The following is an 11849-nucleotide window of genomic DNA, read 5'->3' on the forward strand; positions in this document are numbered from 1 at the left end:
TGGGCGCAAGGCGCGGGGGGCTGGGGGAGCCTGCTCGGCCGGCTCCGAGGGCCTGCTCGCCCCGCCCGTCCCCTGGGCCTCCCAGCGCCTAGAAACTCCTCTTTTCTCCTTTGAGCCTTTTTTGTCTTGTCTTTCCTTCCTTTTTGCTTTTTTTCCTTTCTTTGTCCTTTCTTTTTCACCTTTACTTTTTTGTTGTCTAGGTCCTTGACCTTTTAAATAACATTGAGCTTTTTCTTCATTTTTCTTACTGCTCATATCTCTGACACCATTTGCTTAGATTTTTAAAAAATTACTGTATACTTCTTAAGAAAACTTCTTTTTAAGAGTGAGCTCTTGTACACCGGGAAAAACCCTGTTGCATTCTCAAAGTTAAATGACCACTGACTGGATATAAAAGTCAAGGCTTATCGCCACCAAATCGAACAAATTACATTTTTATAATAAATTACGATTATATACTATTATTTATAGTTTTAGTAAATATAAAAGTTCAAGTAAATAAACATTTATTTATGAAAATACTAATGAGATCCCTTCAATTTTATTTTTCCTTAAATTCTGAGATGGCTTTGGAGTAGGCCTCTTTCTCTGCATTTTGTATAATTAACGTGCTATGTACTTTACAGCCTGTTCTTACAGAAGCAAAGGTTTTCTCAGATAAACCTTCTACTCACATAGAACACATTACGGTTTTCCTTTCATCCTGTGCTTTTGCCTTCTGCAGTATTCTCTGTGATCATAAACAAACTTCGACCTGAGAGTGTCTTAGGTAGCTTAGGCATGTCTTAAGTCTTCATAAGAAGCTCGTGGTACCAGAGGGACTGGAGGGAAGTAGGAAGAGTAAGAAAAACATGCCTTGAATCCAGGAAATCCTCCTGAGCATGGAGGTGATTTTCTCTTGTCATTTACACACCTGTTTTTGTCATCATGCTGCCTGAATCAATAATCGTTTGTAAAAGAGCTTCTTTCAGGACAGTGGTGGCAGATAGCAAAAGCTCTAAAAGGTTCACCATCCCTGTTTTAGAAGGTTGCTGCTTATTTTTAACCTTAGATGTGATCAGCCTAAAATGATTGATAATTAAAATATTGTCAGTAGTGTGGTATGGGAATTACACAGTTAAATGAGGTGAAAGGGAAATTAAGATTCCTCTGTCAAATAAGGAAATACGTACACGTGTGTATGTTTTTTACTCTTGGCACTGATTCTCAAATTACGTTTCTTAGGATTACTGGTATTCTGCTACTAAACTAAAATAATATAAAATTATGAAAAGGAAATAGATTGAACACATTGTGTTTGTTTTCTCATAGAATTTTCTTAAACATGCTGAAGTCAGTGAGCAAATGATAAGTAGGAGGAACTTGCAACAGCCTACTTTTGCTTAATTTACCGTTTCTACCACTTATGATTGAAGTAAATAGGTGTTTTGTGATGTTCTAAAACATGTGCAGTGTTAAGGGTACCTTGATACGTGAACATATTTGAAAATCATTGCACTTATAAAAAAAGTAGTTCTTTGAGTTAAAAAGGGTTTACATGGTGAGCTAAGTAGTGTTATAAAGACAAGTTCAATACTGGTCTGCGCAAGAGTTGTCTTGAGTAGGCAGAAGTGACCCTCCTCGGCACGGGGAGACAGCTCAGCAGCACAGCGCCTGCCTGGCAAGCGCAGTCCTAAGTCAAATTCCTGGTCCCAAAAAGAAGTAGTTACCCTCCTCACCCGCATTTGTGTATTCAGAACACAGATTGTTGCTTACTGTAAACAACACTTTTATTTTGTGACCTTACAGGAGCCCAGGCTTGTGTACTTGTGTTTTCTACTACAGACCGGGAGTCTTTCGAAGCAGTCTCCAGCTGGAGAGAAAAAGTAGTAGCTGAAGTCGGAGAGATACCAACTGTGCTGGTACAAAACAAGATTGACCTCTTGGATGATTCTTGTATAAAGAAGTAAGAGGGCTACTTCTTGGGTAGGAGATATGTTAAATCTGTAAAGTTAAAACATTTTGATTTTTGCTTAGATTTATAAAAGTTAGGAAAGCTCTTACATTTACTTGAATTCTAAAGGTTTTACTTAAAGGCCAAAATTTCCTTAGATTTCCTGTGAGCTATTCTTTATGATTGGTTTAGGTTAAAGAAAGAAAAAAAAAGCCTAGTGGGTCACTGTAGATAATAATAATGAACTGTGCATTTCAGAAACCTAGTAGAAAATTTATTGAAAATCTCTACCAGAAAGAAATAGTTTAACCTGATTTAAACATTATACAGTGTATAACTGTATTGAAATATCACCTTACCCCATTGATGTGTACAATTTTTATAGGTTTTTTTGGTTTGTTTGTTTTTTGGTACTAGAACTTGAACTCAGGACCTTGTGCTTGCCAGGCAGGTGCTATGCTGCTGAGCTATATCCTCAGTTCCAAATTTTATAGTTTTATGTGCTAGTTAAAAATTAGCACTTGCTTAGCATGCACATGGCCCTACCTAGGTTTAATCCCTAGCACTGCAAAAAAAAAAAAAAAAAAGAAAAGTACATACATTTTAATTTAAATGAAAAGTTAAAAAATTAAATCTCACACTGATTTCTACATAGAAAAAATTAAAGGAATAAGTTTAAAATGGCCTTTTAGAATTCCAGTCTTAAGTCTTTATACCACGAAGTCAGTCTTTATTAACTTCTTGCATTATTATTTTTGATAGCTTTGAAAATCTTTGCTTGGTTTTTACCTTTTTAAAAATGCATTCTTGGGCCAGGCGTGGTGGCACACACCTGTAATCCCAGCAGGAGGCGAAGGCAGGAGGATCCTTGCGAGTTTGAGACCAGCCTGGGCTACAAAGTGACCTCAAGGCCAGCCCGAACTGCATAGTGAGACCCTATCTCAAAAAAAGACCCCCCCCCAAAAAAAAAGCATTCTTGGGCGGGGGATATAGCTCAGCGACACAGCACCTTCTTAGCAAGCATGAGGTAGTGAGTTTGATTCCCAGTACCAAAAAAAATGCATTCTTAGCTGGGCATGGTGGCACACGCCTATAATTCCAGCACCTGGATGACTGAGGCAGGAGGATCGCCGAGAGTTGAGGTCAGCCTGAGCAACAAAGTTCAAGGCTAGCCTGAACTACATAGTGAGACCTTGTCTCAAAAAAAACCAAACAGTATTTTTCTGTTATCTGTTGGTGTAGAACAAACTAACTCACAATTTAGGGGCTTAAACTAACAGACATTTCTTCAATCACAGTTTCTGTGGGAATCATGATGTAGCTTAGCTGTGTGATTTTGTGTGAGGTTGGGTCCAGATGTTGGCTGGTCTGGTCTGTTGGCTGGTCTGGAGGTGCCAGAGGTTCTGGATCAGAGGTGGCTTTCGTGCATGTGATCAGTGGGCCTCTCCCTAGGCCTGTAGACAGCCTCACAGCACAGCACAACACCACACGGCAGCTGTTCCCCCAGCAGGCGAGCCAAGGCAGAACCCATGCTGCCCCTCTGCTATGTCTCAGAAGTTGCGTGCTGTGCCTTCTTTTGTGTCTTACTGGCACACAGCCCAATCCCTGTGACAGAGTGGGAACGGTGTGAAAACCAGGAGGCAAGGGACCATTTTTGGAGCATGGCGTCTCTGATCACAGTAAAACTAAGATCAGGAGTTTTCATAAAAGTAAATCAGCAAAAAAAGTGAATTAGCCCTTTCTTATAGACTCAACATTAATGTGCTGGCCTTGGCTTTTGGCAGCAAAATTCTTTTGTGGCTGGTGAGAATAAGATGTAATTTAGTGTCAGATTTTTCAGAGTGTAATTAAATCCAAATATTCTTTAAAAAGAGAGGGCCAGGGATGTAGCTCAGCGGCATAAGCATTTGCCTGGCAAGCCTGAGGTCATAAGTTCGATTCCTGGTACCAAAAGAAAAAAATCTTCTAAAAAGAGAAAATGAATTAAAATGATACAAAATGGCATTTAGTTATTTTATGGCTAGAGATTGGAGACTTTATAGGAAAGTGTTCGGTTTACACTTACAGTATCATGGCTGGCGTTTACCCCAAGTGTAGCGAAGATTGAGGATCCCGTTCAGGTGCTTGAGAGTGCTTGGCTTTCCCCTGGCTCTCCCTGGCTGGGCATCCTCTAAAGCTGCCCCAGACAGAAGTGTGAGGAGCCCTGAAGGGCCTGAGGCCTCCGCAGCCGCCAGCCGCACTCAGTAAACGTGATTCAGAGCAGCATGGTCACAGCTGTCAGGAGACACCTTCATGCACTGTTTTAATTGATGTGCAGCGAGGAAGCTGAGGCACTGGCGAAAAGGTTAAAGTTAAGATTCTACAGAACATCAGTGAAAGAAGACCTCAATGTGAATGAAGGTAAATTGCGTCTTTAAAATGTATTTCTTTTTAGTATCATATTTCTTAATACTGTATTTCTTTTTAATGCTTTTCTTCTTAATGCCTTTTCTGTTGTGTTTCTGTGGGGGTTTTGGTCCCTGACACTAACTGAAATTTAAAGGCATCATTTAAATTTATAGCCCTTACCTACTAATGAACACTTGTTACTTTCTGCAGGCAACTCTGGTGGGGCTCATTATCTTTAAAGATCTAAAGTGCAAATGTGTATGCATGTATGTGTTTTCATTCATAACTTATAAAAATCATGGAACTGTTTTAGTTCTCCATGGCAGTAGATACATTATTAGGCCATTACAGTGACCTTGACTTGCTTTCTTATATTTCCCAATTTAAGAGTGGGAGATTGGAGAAAAAAGATAGTGACTTTTCATTCCAGAATTGTTGCCTGTAAGATTGCAACCAAATTGTCACGTGGGTGTTTATTCTGGAAACTTTTCTATCCCTAAAGAAAGTAGACATCTGTTCAGGACTGAGTCAGTTTAGTGATGCTAAGTAGTGGTTATAAGCTGAGTGTGACACACTGCAATTCCAGCACTTGGGAGGCTGAGGCAGGAGGATTACTGTGAGTTCAAGACCACGTAGGGCTACATATAAGTTCAAGACTAGTCTGAACTACATTAGTGAGACTCTGTCTCTAAACACTAGAAATATATACATACATAGACAATTGAAATATTTGAAAGAGAAGAGCTAATGACTAGAAGTATTATTTCTTTACTAATAAAATACTACTGTATGATTATTGCTATTATCATTGTACTTACATACTGCTCAGATAATTTTTGAAAGCTGGAATTTTTATCTAGATTGTTTCTAGTTCTAATTTAATTTTAAATTTGTTTAGTAAATATAAGTATTATAAGTAATATTTGCATAAATCATATTGACATAGTGTGTGTTTATTCTAGTTTTTAAATATTTGGCTGAAAAATATCTTCAAAAACTCAAACAACAAGTAGCTGAGGATCCAGAACTAAGGCATTCAAGTAGTAACAAAATTGGTAAGTACCCAGGAAATTTTAGTCCATATGTACCAAGTATTTATCCTCCAGTCATTATTATTATATTTACTTTTTTATATGTAATGCAGACATTTCTAAAGAAATGTTATTTAAAAAGTGTTAGATTATTGATTATTGAAGTATCAGATCTCTTGTTAAAAGGTAGATTGTATTAAAAGGGTTTTTTTTTTCAATTTATGAATCCATTTAATACAGTAAATACAGCAGAGATAAATTTTATAAAGGTCTGTCCTTTATAGAAAAGAATTGTTTTGTTTTTTGAGACAGGATCTCACTATGTAGTTCTTGCTGAACTTACTGTGTAGTCCAAGCTGGCATTGAACTCATTGTGATCCTCCTGCCTCAGCCTCCTGAATGCTGGGATTACTGGTGTGCATCACCGTGCCTGGCTAGAAAAGAGCTTTAAAATACCTGTTCTGATACTGTGCTTGTACATTCCCTCTGCCATCTTGCTCATTCCCTGTTACTGATTCTTTTGCATGTTAATGCCCGCGAAATTTCAGCAGCCCATGGAATGAGTGTGTTTCGCGTTTGTCATGGTTGCTGCCTGCTCTGGCTTCCCAGAAGCTACGAACTGAGCTGCTGGCTCCCCGGCCTCTGTGTGGTCTCTTGACTTTGCATCTGCCTTCCCTTCCTTGCTCACATGCGTACGCCTGTGTGCTGTGAATGCAGCTGTCCCCTCGCTTCTCACTCCTTTTTCTTGTTTTGCCATTTTTCTTGCATGCATTGCTGCTGTCAGTAACTGCACATGCCTGTGAACCAAGATGGGGCACTTGCAGTCTGAGCCTCTGTCAGGTCTGATCCTCTTGGCCCCGCCCTGGTCTCCTTGTGGCCCCTCGCTTCACTTAGCATTTGGTCCCCTTGTCCATGTCTCCTGGGTGCTGCACCCGTCACTGCCTGCTTTATCTTGTTGTTTTAGCTTAAACAAGAAAAAAGGCTGTGTTTCTACCAGCTTTTACATATACAGTGTTTTATTACCATAAAACTCACAAATACTGTTACCTACAAATCAGTTATTCTCCAGGGAACTATGTGATGTGACGTTATTAAGGTGGTTATGTGTACTGATTTCACATTTCAAAATAGGTTGTTAGTGAAAAAATACAGACTGGTGTACAGAGTATGCCATGGTTTAGATAGAAAAAGGGGAAAAGAGAACATTTCTCTTGTGTACACATGAAGTCCTGGAAAAATGTGTGGGAGAACTGAGAGTGGCCACCTGGGGAAGAGAACCAGCATGGGAGGGGCTGGAGAGGGAGGATTCACTGGGGCTCCTTGAACTCTCTGCGTTGGCCTTTTTGTCATTGTTGAGAAGGGGTCTCGCTGTGTTGCCCAGGCTTGAACTCACGACAGTGAGTATAAAGGACTACAGGGCACGCATCACCATGCCCATTTTATATGAGCTATTAAAAGTCAATGGAACAAGCAGGGTGTGGTGGTGCATGCCTGTAAATCCAGTGCTTGGGAAGCTGAGGCAGAAGGAGTGCAGATCCAGGTCCTGCCTGGGCAACTTAGCAAGACCCGGTTTCACAGTGAAAAATAAAAAGGCATAGGGATGTAGGAAAGTGCAATCCCTGGTACCTCCAGTAAATAGAGATAAATAGACAGCTGGTAATGGTGACATGGGCCCATAGTCCCAATGCTTAGGTGGCTGAGACAGGAAGATCATGGGTTTGAGCCTAGCCTAGGGAACACAGTTGAGATATCTTAAATAAATGAAACAAAAATAAAAGGTTAAAATATTAAATACTGAAATGTTTACTGACATGTGAATGGATAAACAAAATGTCATACACAAACACACACACCTTAAAAAGGAGGGAAATTCTGCAGTATGCTACAGCCTGGATGATTCTTAAAAATACTGTGGTTGTCATGGTTTAGATCTAGATGTCCCCCCCCCCCCCAATCCTCGTGCAGTCACAGGTGGTGCTTTTTCAGAGGTGGCTGGATCTAGAATGTGATGCAGGGATCAATTCATGGTGCAGTGCTTGGCTCAAGGACACTAGGATTAAAGGAGTGAGTGCTACCCACCCTGAGTAACCTTGATAAGATCTAAGGGGTAGAAAGAGCTGAGTTGTCCCTTGCTTGCCTTGATATCTTCTGCCCACTATGAACTGTTTCTCCTCTGCCATGCCACCCTGCCTTGGAGCCAGCTGATGATGGACTGAAACCTCTGTAAGCTGTAAGCTAAATAAACCTTCTCTCCTTTAACTTTGGGTGTAGAGTGTTTTGTCTCAGCAACAAGAAAAGTAAGTAGGACAGTGCTAAATGAAATGAGCCAGACGCCAAGAGATGGCAGGATCCCACTTAGATGGAGTATCAGAGTTACGGGAGAGAGGGGAGTGGTCGTCCTCAGCTGGTGGGAGGGGAATGGAGAGTTACTGCTGAACAGCTGTGGAGCCTCAGTGTTACAGGTGCAGAGGCAGTGGAGGGCATGGTGGCTATGGCTGTGCATCCTCATGAATATTTAACACCACTGATTCACACTTAAAAATGCTTAGGATACCTGGGCCCAATGCCACAGGCCCAAATCCCAGCACTGTGGGAGGCTGAGGCAGGTGGATCACAAGTTCATGCCTAGTTTTGGCAACCTAACAACTTAGTGGAGACCTATCTCAAAATGAAAAATAAAAAATGAGCTGGAGGTGTAACTCAGCACCAAGCCTTCGGTACCCTAATCCTGCCCCCCTAAAAAAGATGGAGAGTAAATTGTGGTGTTTAATACAATAAAATGAAAACATAAATACTTGAAAATACTCTCTGCATGCTTCTGGTACTCTGAGGTGAATCAAAGTCAACCTCTCTGTTTTCTCTCAAACCATACAGGTGTCTTCAGTACATCTGGGGGCAGTCACCTGATTCAGAGTTCAAGTACCCTCAACGGCGGGGACGTCATCAATCTTAGACCTAACAAGGAGAGGACCAAGAAAAACAGGAATCTGTTTAGCAGCTGTAGCATACCCTAAATGTTTAGGGGGGAAATAATTGAATTACATTCCACAATTCACTAAGAAACACACCCAGGCGTCACGGTATGTTCAAGCGTTTTAGCAGACTTAGGCCTGCTGGCTCCCTGACAGTGACACGTTTAACATTGTGCTTTCCAGAACATGGAGTGAGACCTCTGGTGGAAATATTACTGCGCTGTGGACTCATTTTAATTTTTTTTTTAACATTAGATGAACCTTGTCCTGTATTTGAAGGAATGCTGTGAGAAATAGCAAAAGCAGGTTTTACTAAATTGTAAATGCTGAAAACGTGAATGAATGTCTAAATGTGTTGGTCCAGATTTTAATATTGTGCATCAAGGAAAGAGCAAGCGTTCTTTTTCTGCAGCCGGCCATCTAGCTTTTCTGGGAAGTAGTACTGAGCCTGACTACTTACAGAAAAGTCCTCCTGTGTGGTAAACTGCACCCTGCAGACTGCATCCGTGTGTGCAGGACAGCATCCCTGTGCAGTGTCTGAATGCGGGGTGGGCGGACGCATGCGGAGAGCTGTGTAGAGCACATGGGAGGCCTGTGCAGGGCTCAGGGAAATGTAGATGGTACCGTGTGTGCGATCAGTTACACACTGTGTGGGTGTAAGCTTTTATCCTCAAGTAAGGAATTCCAGCTCTGTATTTTGCAGAATGAGCTTCAACTAAAAAGTGCTTCGTGCCAAAAATATTAACCTAATTTTTACAGCGCTTTACTATCAGAATTTATATTTTTTTCCTCTGTGGCAGATTCATAAAAGAGGGCTGTGTAGGTTTTAAGCCAGAGGTCTCTCTGGGAGACGCCCTGTCAGCCCTTTCCCGTGTGGCCGCTGTCAGCACGGAGGCTCGCACCATCCTCGGACTGCCGTGTCCCTGGAGCTGTGCGGCAGCTCTGTGGCTGCTCAGGACATTTGTGACAGTGCCTGAGCAGCCAGCACTTCGCCTGCTGACCAACAACTCATTTTAAGATTATGCTAACCATTTTTTAAAATGCATAAACGGTTATCTTTAGCCCTAATCCGAACTGTGGATTTTATAATGCCCAGCAACTCTAAAGCATCCTTTTGTTTACACATTTTTGTACGGTACTGTATTTTAAGGTTATTGCCTAAAATCTTCTATTGCCTTTGGTTTGTATAGCACTTTCTCAAGAGCTCTGGCAGTACTACATAAAGAATAATTTAAGTGATCTGATATGTAATGACATAACAGAGCATGTATTTTGTGATTTGGGGCAGTAACCTTCCAAACAGAGGTAATGAAACTCCATAAAAACTGATTACCAACCTAGGCATAGTAGTGATCCCAGCACTTGGGAGGCTGAGGCAGGAGGATCAAGAGCTTAAGGCCGGGCTGGACTGTATAGCAAATTCAAGGCCAGTCTGGACCACTTAGTGAGACCCTGTCTCAGAAGCAAACAATCCCCTAAAACATCCTGATTATCATTCATCATCATTTATTATTTTGTATTACTGGAGATTAGCCCCAGGGCCTTCACACTGAGCTGCTCCCTAGCCCTTCGTATTTGACACAGAGTCTCCTGAATTGCTCAGGCTTGGCTCAAACTTGTGATTTTTCTGCCTCAGCCTCCTAGAATGCTAGGACTACAGGTATGAGCCTGGCTTAGTAGTTTTAATGTATAAATAACCCCTTTCAGTATATCTGGTTTTTATAAGATCGCTAAATACATAAAAATAACTTCTTGGAAACTGTGTCATGAAGTCATTTTTCATTATTTTGTACTAAATACATGAGTATTTTACATTTCTTTTCTGGGTTTTTTGGGTTTTTTTTGGAGTCTCCCATTTGTACCATCTCCATCCTCCTGCTCAAACTGAAGCAAGAACATACTAGAATGTCCTAGGGTGTGTCCCTGGTAAGTGGTCCAGAGCAGCGGTTGCTTTTCATAGCAAGTTGTTTTCGCAAACAACCTGGTGTTATCTTTCGCAGAGTAATAGTACAGGTGTTCCTGTTTCCGTCAGCAGTTGTCAGCGTTCGCATTGCTGGCAGTGGGAGAAGTGTTGGGGGAGAGCTCAGTTCCTAACAACCTGCTAGTGATTTAACTTTTTTTTACTTTTTTCAGGTAGTCTGTTTAATTTTTTCACAAATTATATGTTCTGGCAAATCTTCATCTTTAGTGGCAGAAAAGTTACTCATAATATGGTGCAGTTCTATTTCACACTGATCAATGTTTGTGGGTGAAAATATGTTCCTTTTCTGTATCAAAAATGTAATCTCTGGTGATAGTTACTTGGTTACATCTTTTTTTTATAAAAATGGAAGATATCTTTGTTACATATTTGAATTTTTATTTTTCATTGCTATATTTTACACCTAACTATAGTTATTTTATTTTATTTTATTTGGTATCAGGAATCAAACTCAGGACCTAGCACTTGCCAGGCAGGCACTTATGCCACTGAGCTACATCCCTGGCCTGTAGTCATTTTAAATAAGTAGGTTTATCAGTTCACTTCTAAAACCTTCAAAAGTCACAATGATTTTTCCCTTTGTGCCTCTTTAATCTTTTAAATAACCTTACTATAATTTGTAACAAAACCATGGATGCTGAAGAACCTGCCGCTCCTGAATCCCCTTCCCGTGTCGAGTGTGCTTGTCCTTGACCTGCTTTCTCACTGTGGTGGCCCTCGGCAGAGACAGGTCTCGGGGAGGAACTGCGTCCTTGGAGTCCCTCACTCCTCCTCTCCGGTCTCCGCCTGTGGAGAGCGCAGTAGCACAGAGTAGCACTCACAAGGGCACAGTTCATCAGGTGAAGGGGTTTTCTTCTGCCCAACTTGGTAGCACACAGGTACTTTTTCAGAGTGGGGCTAATACTACCAAAAAGAGGGTGATGGATTCGTGCCGTGGTGGGGTGCAGTGACTGTGGGGCTCAGAACACAGTGATGTGTCCCCACTGTGTCTGAAGATCTTCGAGTGAGAAGTGTAGCTTAGTACCTAATATCCCAACCTAAAAGTGCTGAATTCTTGGACTTCCTTTTTTTTGGATACCGGGAATTGAACTCATGACCTTGTGCTTGCCAGGCAGCTGCTGTGCCACTGAGCTATGTCCCAGGCCCCCAAATGTTAAATTCTTAATTCAAGATACTGTTCGCACCATCCTTTCAGCTCCTGTGCGTGGTTACAGATGATGATACGCTGGAGGTGCCCACTAGGGCGGCGCTCATGGCTGCTTCTCCAAACGCAAAGTGGCCTGCTGGGGAGCGTGGCCCCCACTGCCCAGTGACCTAATAAACAGTTATGGGTAGCTGTGTACTGTGGTCACTTTGTAGGCTGTCACATACAAAACTCAAATCTGTCATACAAGTGAATTGATTTGCAAACAGATATTTCAGTTATCAAGCTCCTGGCGAGTGATTTGGCTGTAATCTTAGTTGGTGTTCCCATTCCCATATCTATGGAAGGGTCTTGGTGAAAGATACTAAAAAAAAAGAAAATGGGTCAACGACCCCTGCTA

The 11849-nt window shown here is 41.4% G+C and overlaps 1 protein-coding gene across 1 annotated transcript in view; it reads left to right on the plus strand.

Annotated features, from left to right (window-relative positions):
* Rab23 (RAB23, member RAS oncogene family) overlaps positions 1-10142 on the plus strand; it is a gene marked incomplete at its 5' end in the record, with an annotated part of 33465 nt that extends 23323 nt beyond the window's left edge. Inside the window, 4 exon segments of the mRNA XM_005406882.2 lie at positions 1789-1945; positions 4251-4333; positions 5284-5376; positions 8227-10142. Of these exon segments, the coding sequence (XP_005406939.1) occupies positions 1789-1945; positions 4251-4333; positions 5284-5376; positions 8227-8366 (473 nt within the window). The 3' untranslated portion in view covers positions 8367-10142.
* Between the last annotated feature and the right edge of the window lie 1707 nt (positions 10143-11849).

The sequence above is a fragment of the Chinchilla lanigera genome, unplaced genomic scaffold (genome assembly GCF_000276665.1).
Source record: "Chinchilla lanigera isolate Chin_1 unplaced genomic scaffold, ChiLan1.0 scaffold00101, whole genome shotgun sequence".
Classification (NCBI taxonomy): Eukaryota; Metazoa; Chordata; class Mammalia; order Rodentia; family Chinchillidae; genus Chinchilla; species Chinchilla lanigera.